The 23,010-nt window shown below is 42.2% G+C and overlaps 1 protein-coding gene and 1 pseudogene across 1 annotated transcript; both read left to right on the top strand.

The window, feature by feature from the left end:
- Positions 1 to 21: 21 nt before the first annotated feature.
- Positions 22 to 7,232, top strand: LOC115366732 (polyadenylate-binding protein-interacting protein 2). The gene is made up of 4 exons (XM_030062313.1): positions 22 to 139; positions 456 to 618; positions 5,167 to 5,352; positions 6,363 to 7,232. The coding sequence occupies exons 2-4, from the start codon at positions 478 to 480 to the stop codon at positions 6,426 to 6,428; spliced, it is 393 nt and encodes a 130-aa protein (XP_029918173.1). The 5' UTR covers positions 22 to 139; positions 456 to 477; the 3' UTR covers positions 6,429 to 7,232.
- A 1,704-nt stretch (positions 7,233 to 8,936) lies between these two features.
- LOC115366731 (protein NLRC3-like) lies at positions 8,937 to 18,026 on the top strand (annotated as a pseudogene).
- Positions 18,027 to 23,010: the final 4,984 nt, after the last annotated feature.

Genomic DNA, 23,010 nt, shown 5'->3' with positions numbered 1-23,010 from the left:
CAATCGCCTGCGAGCACAGACAGAACGTTGTCCATGTAAACAAACAGAGCTCGCGCGGCCATTACAGTTGAAGAGTTCGACGGAGAGTTTGACGTTTCCAGTTTTTTTTTTCCGCAACCGCCGTCGGTTGTCTGGCCAGGTATGAAACCTTAATAAACACCGTCGACTTTGCCTGGACTCGTGTTATGCTTTTGGGGCGTTCGCTTTGACATTAACAGTGGGAATATTGGTCATTTCTGTCGAGCATTGTTCAGCTCAAAAATGGCAGAGGCAGCTAGCCAGACGCTAGCTAGCTGGGCTTTTGTCTGCCCGTGTGGAGAGCGGCCATCGCTGAACTCGACCCAACCGGGCGGCGCTTGGTTGTTTTTAAACTGATTGTACATGTGTTTATGTGGTGCTGTAGGTCGTGTTGCTGAGTTTGTGTGTGTGTGTGTGTGTGTCTGTGGCCTCGGCAGTGCCGGTGTGGTGGACAGGGAGATGAAAGACCCGAGTCGCAGCAGCAGCGCCCCGAACATGACAGTTAGCAACGACGTCATCCTCACCAACCAGTTCAACCTGGAGGACAACCCGTTCGCAGAGTACATGTGGATGGAGAACGAGGAGGAGTTCAACAGACAGGTGACTAAACCCACCTGCCCAGCACACCTCAGTCACTCAGGATGCGGCGGCCGGGGGCAACATCACGATTATAAACACATTTGTAATCGTGTAACCACTTTCTCCTGGTGTGTATGAGCAGAACCGGGGATCCAAGCTAGTAAGGGTATGCGATAAGTATGATTGATTGATTGATTGATTGATTGATACTTAATTCATCCCGAAGGAAATTCACAGCTTTCAGCAGTATCCACAGAGTACAAGATTAAGTAAATCAAAAATAAAGAATAATAATAATAATAATAAACTTTATTTGTATAGCACCTTTCAAAACACAGTTACAAAGTGCTTTACAGATCAGATAAAACAAAACAGGCAACGCCAACAACAACAACAAAAAAACCATAGTCAGGAGTGTTGACATAAAATAAAATAAATAATAAATAAGTGAATACAATAAAATAAAACAAGATAAAATACAGCAATAAAAGTGGCAAGCAAGAGAGAGCTACTCTAAAAAGGCCTTCCTGTAAAAATAGGTTTTGAGGTGTGACTTAAAAGAGGGCAATGAGTTAGCTGACCTTAGCTCCTCAGGCAGGGAGTTCCAGAGCTGTGGGGCTCTGATAGAGAAAGCCCGATCACCCTTGGATACTAGGCGGGCTGTGGGAATAGTTAAAAGGGTCATCCTTGAGGAGCGTAGGCAGCGACTAGGCTCATAGGGTACAAGTAGCTCTGTGATAAAAGAGGGGGCAAGGCCTTGAAGGGCTTTAAAAGTAATAAGTAAAATTTTAAAATCAATCCTAAACTTAACTGGTAGCCAATGAAGGGTGGCAAGGACAGGTGTTATATGGTCTTGTCTTCTAGTGTTTGTTAGAAGCCGTGCAGCCGAATTCTGAACAAGCTGGAGACGGGATACGGTCTTTTGACTAAGTCCTGCATACAGAGATCATACAGAATCAAAAATAAAGAATAAAAGATGAATAAAAGATATAAAAGATGACCCTCGAGATCTAAAGATCTAAGTACCAATGTGCAAAAAAAACAATGTGCAAAAAACCAATAAAACCAGTGTGCATCGATGTATACAATGTGCATAGATGAGGGCAATGTGCAAATTTACAGTATAAACAGATGATAAATAAATAAATAGCACCCAGATGATAAATAGATGATAAAAAGCCAATAAAACCAGTGTGCATCGATGTATACAGTGTGCATAGATGTGGGCAATGTCCAAATTCACAGTATAAACAGATGATAAATAGCAGCAGGCAATATATACACTATAAACAAGGATAAAAAAATAGAAATATTGATATTACCTTAAAATAACATCATCATATTTCAGCGGTGATGATACAAAAGTCGATAAGGAAAAAAAAAACAAACAAACTTGTTTTTCCCTCGGAATGACATTGTACATTAGTGTATAGCTATCTACCCTACTATTTTTTATTTTATCGTTTTAATTCTAGTTATTTTTCGACTTTATTTTAGTGTTTTTATGCGGTCCTACCCTGCTCACCTTGCTTTTTACTCAATGTCCTTTCACTCCAACGGCCTTTGTGCAATACTGTTGAGTAGGGAGGCATTTTTTTTTTTTAAGGTGCCATGAAGGTAACAGATTTTGTTACCCAGTTCTGCTAATAACATGGGTAAGGCTGTGTGTCTGGGTAAACACTGTCGGGTACATGGTGATCACAGAAACTGAGGGCCCTAATGAAAAGCCTTCATACTAAAGGGGGCTGTCAGTTTACCTGGGCCATGTGGAAAACACTTAATTCCAGGTCAGAGGCTGGCGCTGCCCTGTTTGTTGGTGAGAGAGCGCTGTAGGCTGTACAAATGCGTCAACATGTCATCACTCTGCTGTATCGCTGACATCATGATATGACACTTGATTATTTGCACAAATATATATTGGTATGATTGTGAATGGTATGACATGGCACAGCCCTGCTCCAAACACGTGATTTTTAATATTCAGTCATTAGCGATGTGAAGATGATGACCAAGCAGCTAGAGGCACATAATAAAACAGCTGCAACAGTCTGAAGTTCAGAAACTGTACCCTTCACTGAAAACCAAAAAAAGACAACACCTCTGTCGTGACGATATATATGTATTTATTTATTTAGTCACCATCAAGATGGCAAATACTCATTACACCATCATTAAATGTTATATTATACCACAAAACATAACATCCTAGTGCAAAAAAGTAACAACTGCTAAAAAATAAATAAATAAATAAATAATAAAATAAATGAATCATGATAACAATAATCACAACAGTAACAAAGTACCCACACTCTATCAGGAAATAATCAATATATAATCAGTAAAGTATTTATTGTAACTCCAAAATAATATAGTATCACTTAAAAACACATGTACAGTGACTTAGAAAATAAAATGACTGAAAAAAAGGCCCAGACAATATCTAGTTGCACCTCCTGATATAGATGTTATAACAATATATCATCCAGCCCTGCTACTAAACACAGCACACAGGCCAAGCCAAGTCCTGACACAAGTTGATGTTTATTTATAGCCTGTAGTCCCGGTCTCTCAGGGCTGCACAGGCCCACAGCTGCTAGAAAACAAAAACATGACCTGGAGTCTCAGAGCCGCTGAGGAAAAAACTCCAATAAAAATCTGAAAGGCGGGTCGGGGAAACATGGAAGAAGACTTGAGAAGGATCACAGAGAGGGAAGCCGCCGGTGCTGAGCGGGCAAATAGCAGCTCTAACTCGTTTAAATAAAATAAGACAAAAGACATGCATGCTTTTTGAATGTGGTTTCCATTGGTTAGAAGCAAGATTATACTAAAACTAAACTACAAACTGCAACAAGGTGTGAAAAAACATTTTAGTGAGCTGAAGTAAAAAAAAAAAAAATAAATAATTGAAATGATGGAAAATATGTTTTTAAGCTCATCTCTTTTTTTAAAATAAGCATCCTTTTGTAGAATACGACCGGCAAGAATAAAAAACATCCAAGACACAGTGTTGGATTGAAAAAATACTAAAAGGCCTTTATTGTTACATGGCCAAGCATGATTTTAAAAACGTGCTGCTGAGCAACATGTTTCAGTTCCACAAGCCTTCATCAGGAACGTGTCGTCAGCATTTTTCACCAGAACAGAGACAAACCTGAAAAAAACAACAGTATTTCCCATTGATCCAACCCTCTGCAAAGAACACCCGATTCTTGTTTGCCTGATTGAGGAGCCACACAGCCTCAATCTCCCTTTTTTCTAACTGAAATGATACTGTGTGCTTATATAACTAACTAAAATATAATAAGAAAAAATTATACAGAAAATGTGTTCAGTTTTCCTGTTGGTCAGTTTGGTCACATGTGTGAGCTCAGCGAGCTCGAGTTTGTGTTGGTGCTGATGTTTATTGAGACTGGGACGTTGACATGACTGGGAGTCACTGCCTTCACAAAGTGAAAACCTTTTCTGACAAACACCGCCATATTGGAATAAAAAATAAAACAAAAATAAACCTCAAACTGAAACTAATAAAAACTAAACTTAAACAAGAAAACCCGCTCTGGAAACTCACTGAAACTAAACTGAACTGAAAGCAACAGAATAAAAACAATAAGAATGAAACTAATGAGAAATACAAAACTATAACAACTGTGGTTGGAAGGATGTTTACATTAAAGGATATTAACAGTGATGTTGGGCTTGAAATAAACTTGAACTAAATGAGTTTCCTGCCAAAAGGAAAGGGGATGAGAAATCTGGGTTCAGCCTCTGTGCTCCCTCGGCAGCATCTCCTGCTCTGTTCACCACCACAGCCTAGCCAATACTGGATTTTCTGTTTACGCCGTCACATTAAGCTGAACCCCCGAGGTCGATATCGGACAGGAGGCATTTTGACTGTTCAGCTGTGAGCGTCACAGGTGTCGGAGAGAGAGAGAGAGAGGCCAGAGGGCGCAGAGAACAAGTGTTATGTTCATATTTTACCATCGTATTGTTTCACACAGTTGGCCTGAAATGTTTTTTTAATGCTGGTTGCTTCTCGGAGATGTTCCTCCACAGAGCTCCTGATGATGGGGCTGGAACCAGGACTTTGTGTTTTCTGGAGGTCTGACCTTGTTATGTCACAGCTATGCTGATCAATAACTGATATGGTTCGATCACATGCAGCTGGAGCTGTCGGCCACATGCCACACAGACACATTTTCAATATTTTAGATTTTACAAGCAACAAGAACCAGTTTGAATTTCTTCTAGGAATCTCTGGAAGATCCTTTTTTTTCCCATTGCAATGCCCGTCCAGGTTCAAACATCAGTCTGATGTTGTTCATTGAAAAGTGTTTTTTTATTTTTCACAACCACACTTTGTTAAGTAAAACTTGAATCAGTCCAGTGCAGATCAGTTTAAACTGCAGTGTTTGTGTGTTTTAATGTCCAGTTCTCTCAGTAAAAAAGAACCGTGGCTTCTCTCTCTATCTGTGTGTGTGTGTGTGTGTGTGTGTGTGTGTGTGTGTGTGTGTGTGTGTGTGTGTGTGTGTGTGTGTGTGTGTGTGTGTGTGTGCGTGTGCGTGCCTGCAGGTGGAGGAGGAGCTGTGGGAGGAGGAGTTCATCGAGCGCTGCTTCCAGGAGATGCTGGAGGAGGAGGAGCAGTGGGAGTGGTTCATCCCGTCCAGAGATCTGCCCTCCCAGGCCATCAGCCAGCTGCAGGACCAGATCAACCTGCTGGTGCTGGGCGGCGACGTCGACATGTGCAACGACGTCGTGGTGAGTCATGCTAGACATCACAGCCTTTTTTTAAAAAATGTATTTTATCTGGTCAAATCAGGATCGAGACGCACATTAAACTCTCAGGCTGCATTTGGTGTTGAAGTCCAGGGATGTCTTCTAGAAACTTTATTTCTCAGCTTGAGTTTGTGTTGGTGCTGATGTTTATTGAGGCTGGGACGTCGACATGACTGGGATTCACTGCCTTCACAAATTCATTACCTATTCTGACAAACACCGCCCAGAGTAGAATAAAAAAAAATTAATTCAAACTGAAACGAAGAAAAAACGAAACATTTTTAAACAAAAACTAAACTGGAATGAGCAAACCCGCTCCGGAAACTCACTGAAACTAAATTGAACCGAAAACAAAAATCAGAACAGAAATAAAAAATAAAAACGAATGGAAAAATACAAACTGTAGACAAATGTTCAGTCACAATGTTCATATGCAGAAAAAAAAGTTGTTGGTCACTTGCCGCCCCTAGTGGTCGGTTAACTAAACACATGATCCCCTCCAGACTGCCACCTGGTGGAGGGAACTACAACCTCAACCTGAAACATCATCACACAGGAATCAAATGTGGCTCATTGAATCCACAAGAGTCTCAGCTTTCCAGTCAAAGCCAACTGATGCAGCTCCAAGACTGTTTAGGCCCCAGTCTGCACACACACACCATTTTACAACAGGCCACAAGAACACATGTGGACTGCAGGCTTTGGGGCCCAAACTGCATGGGATTAGCAGAAGGTGGGCGTGTCTGCAAAGGGGAGAGAACCCATTTTCATTCACACAGCTGGAGGTCAGAGGTCAAGGGACCCGGCTGGAAATGCCAGTTTTGCCTTCGCCTATATGTAGCTGAATTTTGGAGCGATATTTAGCCGCCTCACCGACAACCTGCATGACATGCTTGGTACCAACGCTTTCTTCAGGTTGCTGCTGTCCCTACTTAAAACCGATACAGTAATAACATGTTTTTTGACAATTTGCTGGTGTTTGCGTCCTGCAGGTGAACAGCAACCTGAATCCCAACGCTAAGGAGTTCACCCCGGGCATACAGAAGCACGTCATGTGACCGCCGCAGGCCGCCGCCCTCTGCACTGTGAGTCAGTGGAAGAAGATGTGTGTCGTTTCCAGTCGTCACTCCGTTGCACTCGACCTTAGGCCTGACGTGTTGCCAAAGTTCTCCGCTAGCCTTGCATGTCTACAAGTTTGAGTAACGTTACATATGTACAAGTACAGCATACTTATATGCCTATTTGTTGTAACTCTTTTGAATGTATCTTCAAGGCGAGAGGAAGGTTAGTTTCTCTTCGTTACTGGCTGTCGTGTTCGTTCAGTTGATCCAGGAGGTCCAGTTTCCAGAACAAACAGGTTTTTGTTACAATCAGCTCTGATGTCCTAACAGTAGCCCAGCTCATAAGAGACAGTTTTTTTTGTTTTTGTTTTGTTTTTGCAGTCATTTTATTTGATGTAATTTTATTGTGTGTGTGTGAGTGTGTGTTTGCTGTCATAATTTCTTTTAGATCTTTGGGTTCTAGCGTATAGAAAAGCACTTTGCCTCGTCAGCGTTTTTGTTTTTTAGCGTGATAGTTTAGACCCGGTTTGGTTTGTTTTGTCCTTTGTGCTCCTCCTCCCTTCAGTTTTCAGACTGTGAATCTGAAATGCCACGTCTCTAACCGGCTTACTCCTGTCCCTCTGTGCTCCTGCCGACCCTCAGAGCCGGCGGCAGCGTGCCGCCACGTTAACCCCTTTTGTTTTTGTTGTTGTTTTTTCTAAATGCACATAAGTACTGTATAAAAAGTGGAATAAAGAAAAAAAGTTGTAAAAAAAAAAATCTATTTTTTCTTAAACTATTTGAAAATAAATGTTTATGGAGAAAAAATCTTGTGGTGTGGATTTTATATGTGAGATTTTGAAACTTTGATACTGATTTTCTAGTCATACTGTTGTAATATTTTACTAATGACTAATCCCCATGTTTTGAAAGAAGTCCAGTGAATTTTCTGGGGTTTCAAAGGGTTAAAAGATGTTATTTATACATGTGATTTCAGCGGTGAAGCTCCTGAGGTCTGCAGAACTTAAACACACGTTATCCAATCTAATCCACTTTATTTATATAGCACAATTTTAACAAACACAAGGTTTTCCAAAGTACTGCACAACAAGAGAAAACACCATAAGATAACACAATAGAAGCAGAATAAAAAGGTAAAAAACACAATAGGATAACACGATAAAATAAGATCAAATAAAATAAGATCAAATAAAAATAAAATAGTAATAATAATAATAAAATAATAAAACAAAATAGGATAAAATAAATAAATTAATATAAAAATATTAACATAAAATAATAATACAATTATAATTTAAATAGAATAAAATAATGTAAAATGCACTGCCCGCACAGCATAAAAGAAAAAACATGCACACATAAAATCATAAATTATAAAATCATAAATCCTGCATGGTATCAAAAGCTAAAGAAAAGAAGTGGGTTTTAAGAGGGGTTTTAAAATGAGATACTGAGGAGGCTCTTCATCACGTTAGTACAAATTTAACAGATAAATCATGAAAGAGAAGTACAAATCATTGTTTTCTTTTTAATGAAATGTTAAGGGGACAGGGAAAATGTCTTGTTTTCCTTGTGACCTCCTTTCTCTGAGCTCCTGTCAGACAGAAAAGTCTGAAGCAGGTGTGTGTCTGAGGCGTTCAGGCTCTGACACAGAGACCGAGCCATGACGAAGCCAAACGACGTACTGCTGCCATCTGGACGATGATCCGGACGCCGCCGCTCTCCAAAAACAATAAACACACACAGATAACAGATATAGATTGATATTTTTTATTTGTTCCATTAAAGCCATTAAATTTTTAAACAGGAAATGTGTCGAATTAATGAGGCAGGACGGCCAGCTGGCCTCCTGTGAGGGCGGCTGTGTGTGTGTGTGAGTGTGTGTGTCTGTGTGTGTGTGTCTGTGTCTGTGTGTCTGTGAGGTGTCGTATGGATGTGTGTGTGTGAGGGTGTGTGTGAGCTGCTGTATAGATGTGTGTGTGAGGGTGTCTGTGAGATGCTGTATGGACGTGTGTGAGGTATTGTATGGATGTGTGTGTGTGAGAGAGTGTGTGTGAGGTGATGTATGGATGTGTGTGTGTGTGTGTGTGTGAGGGTGTGTGTGAAGTGTTGTATGGATGCGTGTGTGTGTGTGTGTGTGTGTGTGTGTGTGTGTGTGTGAGCTGCAGTATAGATGTGTGTGTGAGAGTGCGTGTGAGGTGTTGTATGGATGTGTGTGTGAGAGAGTGTGTGTGAGGTGTTGTATGAATGTGTGTGTGTGTGAGGTGTTGTGTGTTACAGGGCCGGCTCTGGGCATAGGCGGTTGCCTAGGGCGCCATCTGCTGGAGAGGCGCCGGAAGCGGTTGTTACCGTCGGGATTTTTTCGGCGTCCGGGGGGTGGGAGGGGCGTAGTAGCAGCACAGGTATGCAGGTGGGAGCTGCTGAATTCTCCCATGAGCCCGACGAGGACTTGAACGCAGCACAGGTGAAAGTGAAAGTTTGGTTGAAGGTTTGGACGAGCCGCGACCAGGAGGCTCATCATCAGCATTAATCATCATCATCATCATCATCATCATCATCATCATCATCATCATTAATGTTGGACTTGTGTCTCACTGTCATGATCTAGAAGGATTTCTGTTTCAACTTTGACTTCAAGTCCAAGAAGAAAGAAAGAAAGAAAGAAACTTCCTCTTTTGCTGTGAGTCGCTACTTTTGTCTGACGCCATTTTCAAGCTGCATTTTCCCTGTTGAGTTCATCTGTTAGAAATAAATGTAAAAAGTAAAGCAGTGATCATTTTCTTTGTGGTGATGAAAAAAATCTCATCAGGCGGTAAAAACAAATGTTAGCCTGTTCTATACGTCAGACAGCACGTTTTTAAAGCCGTTTAATTCCGTTTATTCCACAGGAAATACAGACTGATCTGTATGTAGGAAACCCGCCACCGGAAAATGAACAAATGAATAGGCTAAATTAATTAATAAAAAATGCAAATCTCTTAAAAGTTTTCAAAGTGAGCAGGGCCCCCTGTGCAGTGCCGGCTTTACCTGTGTTGGCGCTCTAGACAAAATTACTCCCTTGCGCCCTTCCATGCCTACCAGGCCTCTGTTCCCTCAACACAGAGAAGAGAATAAGGGCCAAACCCGTGGCTCCTTAACAAGAAAGCATCATCTGCTTTGAGGATTTGATGGAAAGGAGTTTGTGTTTCTCTGCTGAGGCTCTGTTCTCTGAAAACAACAAGAAAAAGACATGAAGGGAACACGGTGCGCCACCAAAACTACTGAAAGAAAGATTTGCAGGTTTCATGACGTCACCAGGATTTGCTGGTGAGCGCAGCGTCTGGAACGCAGCCTCTGGATTGGACAGAAACAGGGAAACATGTCCATGAGCTTTGCTGCATTCACACTCTGTCATTTGTGCATTCCTAAAGTGAATTTGTGCTTCACAAATTATTTGTGAATCTGAATTTATTTGTGCAGATCATCAGCGGCCCCCGGCTCCTTTACAGAGACCAAACGCTGCATGCATGAAACTGGTCACCATGACAAATTCAAATTAAAATGTCAGATTTCACTGTCAGGTTCGGGCCTTAGTGTGTGTGTGTGTGTTTCAGTGTGTGTATTATTAACCCTTTATCACCTGCGTAAATCCACTATATTACTTTCTGAGACATGGGGGGGAAAATAATGAACAAATAAAAAAAATACAACAAATAATTAGCAAGACATTAATAACAAAAAATTACATGAGATCCATATAAAGAATGACCAAATAATAATAATAATAAAATAAAAAATACATACATTTGCAAAATAACAGTATTTGAAATGAAGGAAAAAAACAACAAATAACTTATTATAAATATACACTTAAAATAAAATAGCAACAAAATAACTGTGACGTTTCCACAAAATAGTGTTGAAACACACATTATTTATGTGCAGCTGCACTGACTCCATTTAATACAATTAATGCCTGTTGTCCATTAGGAAACTAGAACATCAACCCATATATCATCCTTTTGGTGTGTGTGTGTGTGTGTGTGTGTGTGTGTGTGTGTGTTTGCACCTCTTAGACTGACTTAAATCAGAAGATGAGTGACTGTGAGGAGGAAGAGGAGGGCAGAGCAGAGTCTGCAGTGTCCAGCTGTCCGTCCATGAAGAGCGACTGGTCTAGAGAACGACCTCCAGACTTCAGTGCTGAACCTGGACCTTCAGACACAAAGTAAGACAGCTGTTAGAGTGCAGTGTGTGTTCACTGTTTTCTTGTGAAATCTGTTTGTGGTGCATGGAGAAAGTAGATATGACCCCAAAACTGATGCTTCAGGTCATGAGCCACATCCCCTCTTTTAGCTGGACCCCCCCTCACAAAAAAAGGGTGAGACCAAATCATGAGCTGCTGTGAGCAACTGGGAAAGCTGGGAGCACCAGTGCTGCCAGTGGAAAAGTTAGTCTGGAGCCCTGATTTACAGGAACTAATAACATGTTTCAAACATTTGTATTTCCAGAGGTTCCTACCACAGAGCAGAGTCTGCAGTGTCCAGCTGTCTGTCCATGAAGAGTGACTGGTCTAAACAAGAACCTCTAGACTTCAGTGCTGAACCTGGACCTTCAGACACAAAGTAAGACAACTGTCAGACTGTGAGCCTGATGGAATATGATGACATGAGATTATATAGCAGAGCAAGTAGAGAGGAGATCAAGAAAAGAGACTGCAAAGAGAGAAATGACTGCTCCCTGCTCTGCAATCCAGCTGTTCAACCAAAACACATCTGGGTCTGTGCTGTTTTCCACAAACTATGATGCTGTTTGATGTTTTGCACCAAAACACCTGAGAACATTTCCACTTGCACCTGCACTCACAAGTTCTTCACACACCTGTGTCTGAAGTTTAGATTCACATTGACTGACAGATAAATCTGATCCTGTGCTGCTCAGACTGATGTGCATGTGATGCACCATGGCTCACGTCACACACACACACGCACACACACACACACACACACACACACACACACACACACACACACACACACACACACACACACACACACACTAACACACTAACGCATGCCAGCATGCCAGCATGCCAGCGGGAGCAGTGGTGGCCAAAGTCCACAAGCCCATGACTTGAGTTAAAGTGTAGATCCTCCTGGTTAAATATGACTGCACTGCCAGTGGAAGTTGCTCAGTCAAATGTTTTACTTGAGTTAAAGTAATCTATTTTAAAAATACTTAATTATTCAAAAGTACATTTTCATTTCAACATCAAGTTTCTAGGTAAAAAAAAAAACAAAAGGTTCAACACATTGCTGTATTATTGTCACAGTGCATTTACAGAACCTGACACAAACTAGAGAGCGAGGCCGTTCAGAGGAGCTCTGCTTCTCCAGCTGGACTGACAGTGAGGGCCAGTTTCTGACACGTTTCCACAACGAGGATAAGAGGATACTTAAGAATCACAATATGTATCGATCGGCTCCCAGGCGTCATGATAGTATCGGATCAGGAGATAAGCATATTGTCCCAACCTGAGTGTTGTAATACCTGACTTCTGGTCCTGGAACCAGACAGGAGCACTGGAAACCAGCATGAAAACCCACTTGGATGTGGAGGGGATTCAGACATTTGTTATGGGGTCTTCACTGGAGTCATAACCATGGTGACTAATCTCAGGGTTAAGTCAAGGGGGTGTCGTCCTCTTTTGCTTGTTGAAAGCTTGTTGCAGCGAGTTTCCTCCTCACGCTGTATTGTGGAGATTTTTTGCTTTTGTTGTTGGTCAACTTTTCTTTTACGGATTGACAATAAAAAATCAAAAAAAAAAAAAACATGAGCAGTCAAGCTCTTGGATTGCTGCATTTGTCATAATCTGCTACAAAAACTCAAAGTGGATGTCATGCTGCTTACATGGACATTTAGTCTTGTAAATACTATCTTAATTGCATTAATATTAGAATATTGCAATCCATGTAAATGTAGTCACAGAAAGTGACATAAGTGACCGCTTATGACATTTTATAAAAGATTTTAAGATTTCAGTTAAAACGTAATGTTGTCTAAACATAAACAAACTGCTTTCATCTCCACAGGGACAGGAAGAGGAGTGGAGGTGATGTGAAGGAGCAGCTGTCCTGCTGTGCTTTGTGTCAGGAGCTCCTGAGGGATCCAGTCTCCACCAGCTGTGGACACTGGTTCTGCAGACGGTGCATCACCTCACACTGGGACCAGTCTGATCCATCAGGAGATCCTGCCTGTCCCCAGTGTGGAGAAAGATCCAGAACAAGACCTGGACTGCAGACACCCAGTCAAACCAGCCCAGTGGACATCGGTCTGCAGGAGGTTTTAGACGAGCATAAGATCAGTCTGAGGAGGAGATGTGAATTTGTGCAAGAAGGAACTGCTGCAGCAGGAACTGGAACTCTACTCAACAGGATCTACACTGAGCTCTACATCACACAGGGACAGAGTGAAGAGGTTAATACCCAACATGAGGTGTGGCAGCTGGAGACAACATCCAAGATGGAGACCCTCAGTGACACTCCAATCAAGTGCCAGGACATCTTTAAACCCTTACCTGGCCAAGACACACACATCAGAGTAGTTGTGACGCAGGGCGTTGCTGGCATTGGAAAAACCTTCTCAGTGCAGAAGTTCACTCTGGACTGGGCAGAGGGCTTGGAAAACCAACATGTCAGTCTTGTGGTTCTGCTTTCATTCCGGGAGCTGAACTTGATCAAAGATGAGCACTACAGTCTTCTCCAGCTGCTCCGTGTTTTCCATCCAACATTACAGACGGTCACAGCAGAGAAGCTCGCCGTCTGTAAAGTCGTGTTCATCTTTGACGGCCTGGATGAAAGCAGGTTTTTATTGGATTTCCAGAACAATGAGGTCGTGTCTGATGTCACACAGACGTCATCAGTAGATGTGCTGTTGACAAACGTCATCAAGGGGAATCTGCTTCCCTCGGCTCTCCTCTGGATAACGTCCAGACCTGCGGCGGCCAATCAGATCCCTCCTACATGTGTCAACAGGGTAACAGAAGTCCGAGGGTTCACTGACCTCCAGAAGGAGGAGTACTTTAGGAGGAGATCCAGTGATGAGGAGCTGTGCAGCAGAATCATCTCACACATCAAGGCGTCCAGGAGCCTCCACATCATGTGCCACATCCCAGTCTTCTGCTGGATCACTGCTGCAGTTCTGGAGCACATGTTGACTACAGACCAGAGAGGAGAGCTGCCCAAGAGCCTGACTGACATGTACTCACACTTCCTGCTGGTTCAGACACAGAGGAAGAAGCACAAGTATGATGAGAGACATGATAGGAGTCAGCAGAATCTGATGAAGACTGACAGGAAAGTTCTTCTGAAGCTGGGCAGGCTGGCGTTTGAACATCTGGAGAAAGGCAACCTGATGTTCTACCAAGAAGACCTGGAGGAGTGTGGTCTTGATGTCAGAGAGGCCTTGGTGTACTCAGGAGTGTGCACAGAGATCTTCAAAACTGAGTGTGTGCTCTTCCAGAGAAAAGTCTACTGCTTTGTTCATCTGAGCATTCAGGAGTTTCTCGCTGCAGTCTACATCTTCCACTGCTACACCAACAACAACACAGAGGTACTGGCCAGAGTCATGAGGAGTAAATATGTTCAGAAAAAGCCATCGTTGGATATCTTCCTGAAGACAGTCATGTCTGAAGCCCTGCAGAGCAAAAATGGCCACCTGGACCTCTTTGTCCGTTTCCTTCATGGCCTCTCACTGGAGTCCAACCAGAAGCTCTTAGGAGGCCTGCTGGGGTCCAACCAGAGGCTCTTAGGACGCCTGCTGGGTCGGACAGAGAGCAGACCAGAAGACATCCAGAGAGTCATCAACAACCTGAAGGAGATGAACACCTACAGTGTCTCTCCTGACAGAGGCATCAACATCTTCCACTGTTTGATGGAGATGAACGACCTCTCAGTACATCAGGACATCCAAGAGTTCCTCAAGTCAGAGAACAGATCAGAGAAGAAACTCTCTGTGATCCACTGCTCAGCTCTGGCCTACATGCTGCAGATGTCAGAGGAGGTTCTGGATGAGTTGGACCTGAAGGCGTACAACACATCAGCAGATGGACGACAGAGACTAATCCCAGCTGTGAGGAACTGTAGGAAGGCTCGGTTAGTCCTGATGTCAAATCAACATTATACAAACAGTGTAGAGCTGCTTCCATACCTGACACCGTCAGAAATACATTAAAGATATGTAGTTCCCTAAATATTCAGGATGAAGGATTCTGTCAGAAAAAATATACTTCAGGCAGTCCAGGGTAAAAGGAGGCAACATGATGGTGATGCCCACAGCAGCTCACCCCTACAATACTTCAAAATCAGGAGCAAGTTTTTGCTGTGTAATTGAACTTGAGCATCAGGTTTCTACTGCTTGGTTTCTTCTGTATCTGAAGGAAACTGAATCAGGTCAACTGAACTTAGTTATATGTCTAGAAGACGTTTTGCCCCTTATCCAAGTGGCTTCATCAGTTCTAGACCAGACTGGTAGTCTGACTGCCAGTCTGGTCTAGTGATCAATGATGTTACTGCTCAGGCAGCAATGGAAAATTCAACATGACTTCTAACAAATAATCTGGAATGAACTACTCACTCAGACGCACTCAGGAACAAAGAACAAAGAGATCCTCCTCACCTGAAGAGCAGAGAGTGAAGGAGCTCAGGAGACTTAATACACCTGTGTGAGCTCCTGTCTTCAATTAACACACCTGATGTCTTTTCATTTCAGGTGTTATCTTTATCTTTTCATTTACTCTGATGGTTTTGTAAAGCACTTTGCAACTTTGCTTTAAAGGTGTAATATAATTATAAATTAATATTATCAATATCATTATTAATACTATTGTTATAATAACTATTTCATTGGTTTGTCCTGCCTTTTTGAATATTTTGAAAAATCTCTGACTGATAAATATCCAAAACACTGAAAATTATAGCTACATATTTTATTCTTTATTCAGATTGAGTGGCTGCAGGTTGTCACAGAGCTGCTGTGCTTCTCTGGCCTCGGCTCTGAAGTCCAACCCCCATCTGACAGAGCTGGACCTGAGTGAGAACGAGCTGCAGGCTTCAGGAGTGGAGCTGCTGTCTGCTGGACTGGAGAGTCCAAACTGCAGCCTGAAGACTCTCAGGTCAGACTGCACTTTTTAATGATGACATAAATATATGGATATTGTTTGAATCATATAGTAGCACTAAATGTCTATAAGGCTGATATTGCTGTGAAGTATATGTTGTTCTTTTTTAAAGCCGGGACTGCTGGTTATTTTAGTTTTTGTGAAGATGGTTGGTCAGCTTCTGTATCATGGATGCATGTGTGCTTTGTGAGGTTTGACATGTAACTAACAACCGTCTCGTGTGTCAGGAGAGAGAGAGAGAGAGAGAGAGAGAGAGAGAGAGAGAGAGAAACCTTATTCTTAGTTTAGATTGGAGTGTTTTTGTGTGTGAAAAATGGCAGACGCTTAAAAACATCCAGATGTATGAATCTGTGCGTACACATGAATCCAAGCACATTTCCTTTGAACATCCGAATCAGCGTGAGTGCACATGTTGGAGTAGCAGACTCCTCCCTGTCCACGCCCCCATTTAAATATGCAAATCATATTTAAATGAGCCGGGCACCTGAGATTCCCCTCTGAATGATCAGAAAACTACAGCCTCAACATGAATAAGACTGAATAAGAAAGAGAAATTTCACAGAATGTGAATTAGAGACACTCCTCACTGAAGTGTAGGTGTGCAAAAATGTCCTGTTTGGCACGAAACACAAAACACAAGAGGAGTGAGCAGGAGAGTGTGTGTGAGGCTGTCAATGCTGTTGGGTCGGCGAGTCGCACACACACTGAATTAAATGCATTGGTGAATAAGTGAATTCTGTGTCCTTGCCTCTTTTATATGGTTGAAATCAAATGTTGCCGGGCTGAATGACCTCCTGGGTAAGATGTGAATTCATTAATTGCTTGTTAATTTTATACACCACTTACACGGATCACACACTATTGTTTTAAATGAATGCAGAAGTGCACCGGGGAAAAGGTGAGGATGATTAAGACATTTTACACACGTTTTTTTTTTATGTTTTTTTTGGCATTTCTGCTTTATGTGATAGTCACAGTAGAGATAGACAGGGCAGAGAGAGGGGATGATATGCAGCAAAGGAGCTGAGGTCGGATTCGAACTCCGGTCGCTGTGATCAGGACTGAGCCCTGGTGCACGGTGCGCGCTCTCAGCCAGTGAGCCACCGGGGCGCCCGACTCACGGGTTTATTGACATGAGTGCTTTACACACAGAGACAATCAGGGGCCGGTCAGAAAGCTCTGAAGCTGTAGTTTAACCAGCAAACAACAGCAAGTCACTAACTTGAACCACAGACTGGTACTGATGCTGTGAAGACTGGATCATATTTAGGGGCGCACATGCTCAATGCGCATGAGGGGGATTAATATTAGGACAATTACACAAATAAATTATTTACTCACCTAGAAGCCACCCATCATGCACAGAGCCAGTTTGTAGTCTGTTCCCTCAGAATGTATGAATCGTGTGTTGAACCAGGCCACCTCGCCACAATGTTGGTTAACTGCATTTGTGCATCACATATGATCTGTGCATTGATCGATTGAAAATGCTTCCTCTTAACAAATTTACCTGTGATGGCGCTTTTATAGCAACGTGTGTGTGTGTGCAGTCAATAGCTCTGATTACATCAGGAACACCGTCCACAGTCATTTCACTCTTGATACATCTGAACTTTGCCGTGGAAAAAGACATACGCCATGTTTTTGTGCGTACACACGCTTTGTACATGAGGCCCCTGGTGAGCCGTCGGCTCCAGATCTCTGCTGTGATGTGAGGAAGAAAATCAAACACATCAGGGCTCATCAGCTCCATTTGTCCAAAGGCCAGATTTTTTTAGGCAGACACTGTGGGGACCAGACTTTCAAATAACAACATATTCATTTATTTAAGAATAATTTGCCTATTATTGTTTAGTGTTTTCACTTTCTTACAAAATGAATACCTGTATCAGTGTGAGCAGGCTGCTAGAAAACATGGCAAATCCATAATATTAACTAGACACTGAAGTAGAAAAAGCTCTCAGAGCACAAGGAGCCAGTTCACTGAGGAGTGACGCTTCAAATCTGGAATTATGGAAATGGAATGACTGACAGGAAGTTTGAATCACCTTTAACCGGTGTTGACTCTGTTATGCAGCGCCCTGATTGGAGGAAAATGTTGAGCCCATGCACAAGACTCATTCCATTCCTAAAAGACAGGAAGTGGTTTGAGCTTCAGCTGTCAGGCTGCTGCTCTTCAGTGACAAGCAGCCAGTCAGACGCAGCTCTGTGAGGGAGGCCTGCCACAGATCTGCTCTCTTCTGGTCTTATGGTTTATTTTTTATTCTTCATTCAGACTGAGGGACTGCAGCTTGACAGAGAGCAGCTGTGCTTCTCTGGCCTCGGCTCTGAAGTCCAACCCCCATCTGACAGAGCTGGACCTGAGTGACAACTGTCTGGAGGATTCAGGAGTGGAGCTGCTGTCTGCTCTGGTGGAGAGTCCAAACTGCAGCCTGAAGACTCTCAGGTCAGTAGAGGGGTGGAGTCAGTCCTCTGAGGTCAGTAGAGGGGTGGAGTCAGTCCTCTGAGGTCAGTAGAGGGGTGGAGTCAGTCCTCTCAGTAGAGGGGTGGAGTCAGTCCTCTGAGGTCAGCAGAGGGGTGGAGTCAGTCCTCTCAGGTCAGTAGAGGGGTGGAGTCAGTCCTCTCAGGTCAGTAGAGGGGTGGAGTCAGTCCTCTGAGGTCAGTAGAGGGGTGGAGTCAGTCCTCTCAGGTCAGTAGAGGGGTGGAGTCAGTCCTAGAGGGGTGGAGTCAGTCCTCTGAGGTCAGTAGAGGGGTGGAGTCAGTCCTAGAGGGGTGGAGTCAGTCCTAGAGGGGTGGAGTCAGTCCAGGTGGAGCAGCTTGGTTGCTTGGTTCTTGTGCTGGACACAGTCAGTGCAGGCAGCATTTCCTGGGAAATGTCCAAAGTGCTCAGTGGCCTCAGGACTGGACAGAAAGACAGAGAGAGATCAGCCAATCAGAGCAGCCACAGTGTGTTGGGATCATGTGCTTGAGTTGACCTGCAGGTGATGATGATGATGATGATGAAGAGGATGATGGTTTTGTGTTCATCCCTACAGGCTGGAACATGTAGAAGACTGGATTCCAGCTGGCAGCCTGAGAGGATGTGAGTACTGAGACACACACACACACACACACACACAGTACAAAGTACAAATACAAACCAGGCTTTACAGAAAATGGGAGCGAGCTGAAACTATATGTGTGTGTGTTTCCAAAAGCAGCTCAAATCAGCTGACAGGACAGAAAGCTGGGCGCCCTGGTAGCTCACGGGCTGCAGAGCTCCAGCTTGTCCAGGCTGAGTCGTGGGTTTGAATCCCACCTCAGGCCCTTTGCTGCAGGACGGCCCGTCTCTCTCCCCGGCCTTTCCTGTCTCTCTCTGCTGTGTCCAGTCAAAGCTACAATGACAAAAAAAACAACAACTTTAAAATTACAGAGAAAAATGAGTTTTCCTCTGTTTCGATTTATCTCGTACTTAAGCCTGGTATTTTTTTTCCTTTATTAGTGAAAGAAAGATGAACAAGTCGAGTGCAGAGAGTGACAACATTAGAAAACATGTTAGAAAAGGAGAAGACAGGACTGAACAAATGTGGAAAGAAAGAAAGAACCAGACAGTAACTCAAACAAAACAACACAGAAAATATGAAGAAGAAAAAAAAATTAAGAAAGCAAATCAATTGTAGTTTAATTTTGGTGTGTGTGTGTGTGTTTGTGTGTGTGTGTGTGTGTGTGTGTAGGGGTGTGTATGATGAGGGTAGGGGCAGGCAAGGACAGAGGGGTAGAGAAAAAGAGAGGGAGATTTAAGAGAAAAAAAAACCTGAAGGAGAAAAAGGAGAAAAAAAGGTCTCATTTGTTTAATTTTTGATATGTATTTGTTTTTCCTCTGGTATTTTGAGTTGATATGAAATCTGCCTTACAAACTGAACCAAAAATAAGCATTAAAAACAATAAACTAAACAAGCAAATCCTCTTTAAAAATTAATTCAAACCAAACTCAAATTGAAAACACAAAGTGTTTGACATAAAAAATAAAAACTAATGAAAAATGCAAAACTATAATAACCTCATAAGAGCCAAGAGAGTGTGAGTGAATGATGCTTTCTGAGGTGTGTTGTGTGTCTTCTCCCCATCAGATGCCTGTGATCTCACACTGGATCCAAACACAGCGAGCAGAAAGCTCCGTCTGTCTGAGGACAACAGGAGGGTGAGGTTGGTGTTCAAGCACCAGTCGTATCCTCGTCACCCAGACAGATTTGACCAGTGGCCTCAGGTTCTGTGTAGAGAAGGTCTGACTGGGCGATATTACTGGGAGGTCCAGTGGAGTGGATCGGTTTCTATAGCAGTGACTTACAGAGGAATCAGAAGAAGTGGTGCTGACTCTGAGCTTGGAAACAATAAACAGTCCTGGAGTCTGTGGTGCGATGATGATTATAACAGATACTCTGTCAGACACAACAGTGAGCCCACCATCATCTCTGTCCGTCCCCGTGGATCTGACAGAGTAGCAGTGTATCTGGACTGGTCTGCTGGGACTCTGTCCTTCTACAGAGTCTCTTTTGACAGACTGAGACTCCTGCACACCTTCAGATCCACCTTCACTGAGCCGCTCCACCCTGCGTTTCGTTTGTGGTTAGATGATTCTTCTCTTGTGGTTGATCTGCCAGTTTCTCAGAAGCAAACACCTGAAAGTGTTCAGAACATGTTTGGCTGATTTATGGTAGTTGATGTGTTTTTTTTTTTTTTTTTTTTTTTTTTTTTTTTTTATGTATCAGGCATCTTGGTGGATAATTGTTAATTGATTGACCGGACAGACTTGTAAATATAATAAGTCATTATAATGTTTGTATATTCAAATCTTAATGTTGCACAAAAGTGTCATTTAAACCTTTTTTTTTTTGTATTAATAAACACAGACGTGAGAATGACAGCACATTGAACACTGCAGAGCTGTGACTTGAGCCCCTCTCCTTTTGTGCCCCTCCCTTCACCTGTTGATCTCCAAGTCACATTAAGATGTTTAACGGTCTATACCTGATGTTTTACTGTCAACACAGTTGTATTTCATTTGTCAGTGCACGTTAATAAACACATGACTGTAAATGTGTCAGAGGCTTTTCTCACCTGCAGCCCCTGGCCAGGTGTTACACAGGTTTCCTGAAACTGAAGACGCTGTGTGTGTGTGTGTGTGTGGACATTATTTAGGCACCAGGACTTAAAGCAAGGAGGGGTAGGAGTAGTAACGCCAGGGGTGCCAACATAGGCAGAGCCGCCACTGGGTAGTTAGTTATGAGCAGCAGCAGGTTGACTCATGCACACAAAACAAATACAAAACAAAATCAAAACAAATACACTGAGGAGCTTTGTGTGGAATAGATCCACAAATACATTCATTAAAGTGCATGATGTCACTAAGGACTTTAAAAGAATCCTGTAAGAGCCAGAGAAAAATTAAAATTAAAGTGTGTGTGAGGGTGTGTGTGTTGTGTTGTACGGATGTGTGTGTGAATGAGCACGTGCAGCCTCTCTCCCTGCGCTCTGAACCATTCGGAGTGTGGCCTCTCCTGTAACGTCACGGAGAGACCAGCAGAGGGCGCTGTGAGCTCGCAGAGCAGAACCAGAATAACTGTATTGATCCCCGAGGAGGAAGTGGGTCAGCAGCTGCTCAGATTCTCAGCAGAAGAATTGAATTATAAGAAACAGAAAAATAAATAGGAAATATAAAACTATAAGCCTTGCAAATTGGAAAAGTGTGCATCATATATCTGCTTGTGCATTAATCCTACAAAATATTAATAATGATTAATCATATTAATAACAATAAATACAGAAATAAAAAAAAATGGGCATATGTTAAAAAGCTTACTTGTTGAATTGTTGTCAAGTGCTACAGATATTAATTATAGTTATAATCATAATTACACTGCCACAATGACTATAACTGCCACTACTAACGCTGCTATCACTGATGTGATGACTGACTGTGTTTCACAGACAAGAGCACTAAAATTCATAAGACAAAACAATAAAACTCAAACACAAAATCAAACTGAGCTGAACAGAACAGAATAAGATCAAAGTAATCAAATAAAAACAGGATGAAACAAAAAGATTTGATTTGATTAAAAGTTAAAAATGATTACTACTGGTGCTTATCACTACTAACTGATCAATACTGAAAACACTGAAGATTAACATATCTCTATACAGATGTAAATCTCATAGATAACTCAGCTAGCGGTGTTGTATTGATCAGTATTGATTGTATTGATCGATTCTCCAGAGAGTGATCAAACAGTATCAGAGCTGGTTTAAAAAAAAAAAAAAATAATATATATATATATATATATATATATATATATATATATATATATATATATATCTGGCTCGCTCCCCCACAGAGTGACCCTGTTAACACCACACACACACACACACACACACACACACACACACACACACACCCCTTCTTGGGTGTTCTTCCTCTGCTGTAATGGACCGTGGAGATATGGGCAGGCAGATGTGTGTGTGTGTGTGTGTGTGTGTGTGTGTGTGTGTGTGTGTGTGTGTGTGTTTGTGTGTGTGTGTGTGTGTGTGTGTGTGTGTGTTTGTGTGTGTGTGTGTGTGTGTGTGTGTGTGTGTTGGAAACATCTGTTGGAGTCCATCAGAGGATATAGGACAGTCTTACATAACCTGACCCCCACCCCCCATACACACACACACACACACACACACACACACACACACACAGCAGGGTTCGGCTCTCTGGTGTGTCGTGTTAAACGTCGACAGCAGAGGCAGGAGTCACTTCACTGACTGTCACAGAATCTTTACTGATCACTGCAGCAAATAATCAGATCTATGAAATTAAATAAAAAAATAATAATTCATTAAAAAATAAGATAATAACATCGGACAGATTATTTCTGGTTTTATAAACATGTAGGTAAAAGTAATAAAGTAAGTAATTAAATAAAGTGTAATAAAGCAAGTAAGTGGAAGTAAAATAACCAGTGTCCATTCATACTGAGGCAGATTTCAAACCAGGGTAAAAAAAAAAAAAAAAAATCATTTTGCTTTACTTTTTTTTTTTATTATTATTTTTAAGGACTGAACCCTCCATGAGGCAAAATAAGTGCCCTGTAACTTCCCATCAACAATGTTTTCAACAACTCAAATAATTTTTTAAAATTCTGTTTTTTAGGCAAAATTCTGATATTGTGCAAGTTTGATCCATAAAGCAGCCAACAAATAAATAAATAAAAATATTATTTCTCATGCAGGCTGGACATGGTGTGAGAGGCTCAGGCTGAAGACGCTCTGCAGTGATTTTTCTTTTATCTCAGAAAAATCTGTTGGACTTTGAACCGCTTTAACAGATCTGAATGAAAACCCAGCGCTGGACTTATTAAGAATTTAAGTATTAAAAACGCCGTCTTGTTTGAACCGACAGCC

The sequence above is a fragment of the Myripristis murdjan genome, chromosome 10 (assembly GCF_902150065.1).
Source record: "Myripristis murdjan chromosome 10, fMyrMur1.1, whole genome shotgun sequence".
NCBI lineage: Eukaryota > Metazoa > Chordata > Actinopteri > Holocentriformes > Holocentridae > Myripristis > Myripristis murdjan.
The sequence above is the reverse complement of the archived record's forward strand: the minus strand, read 5'-3'. Positions and strand labels throughout refer to the sequence as shown.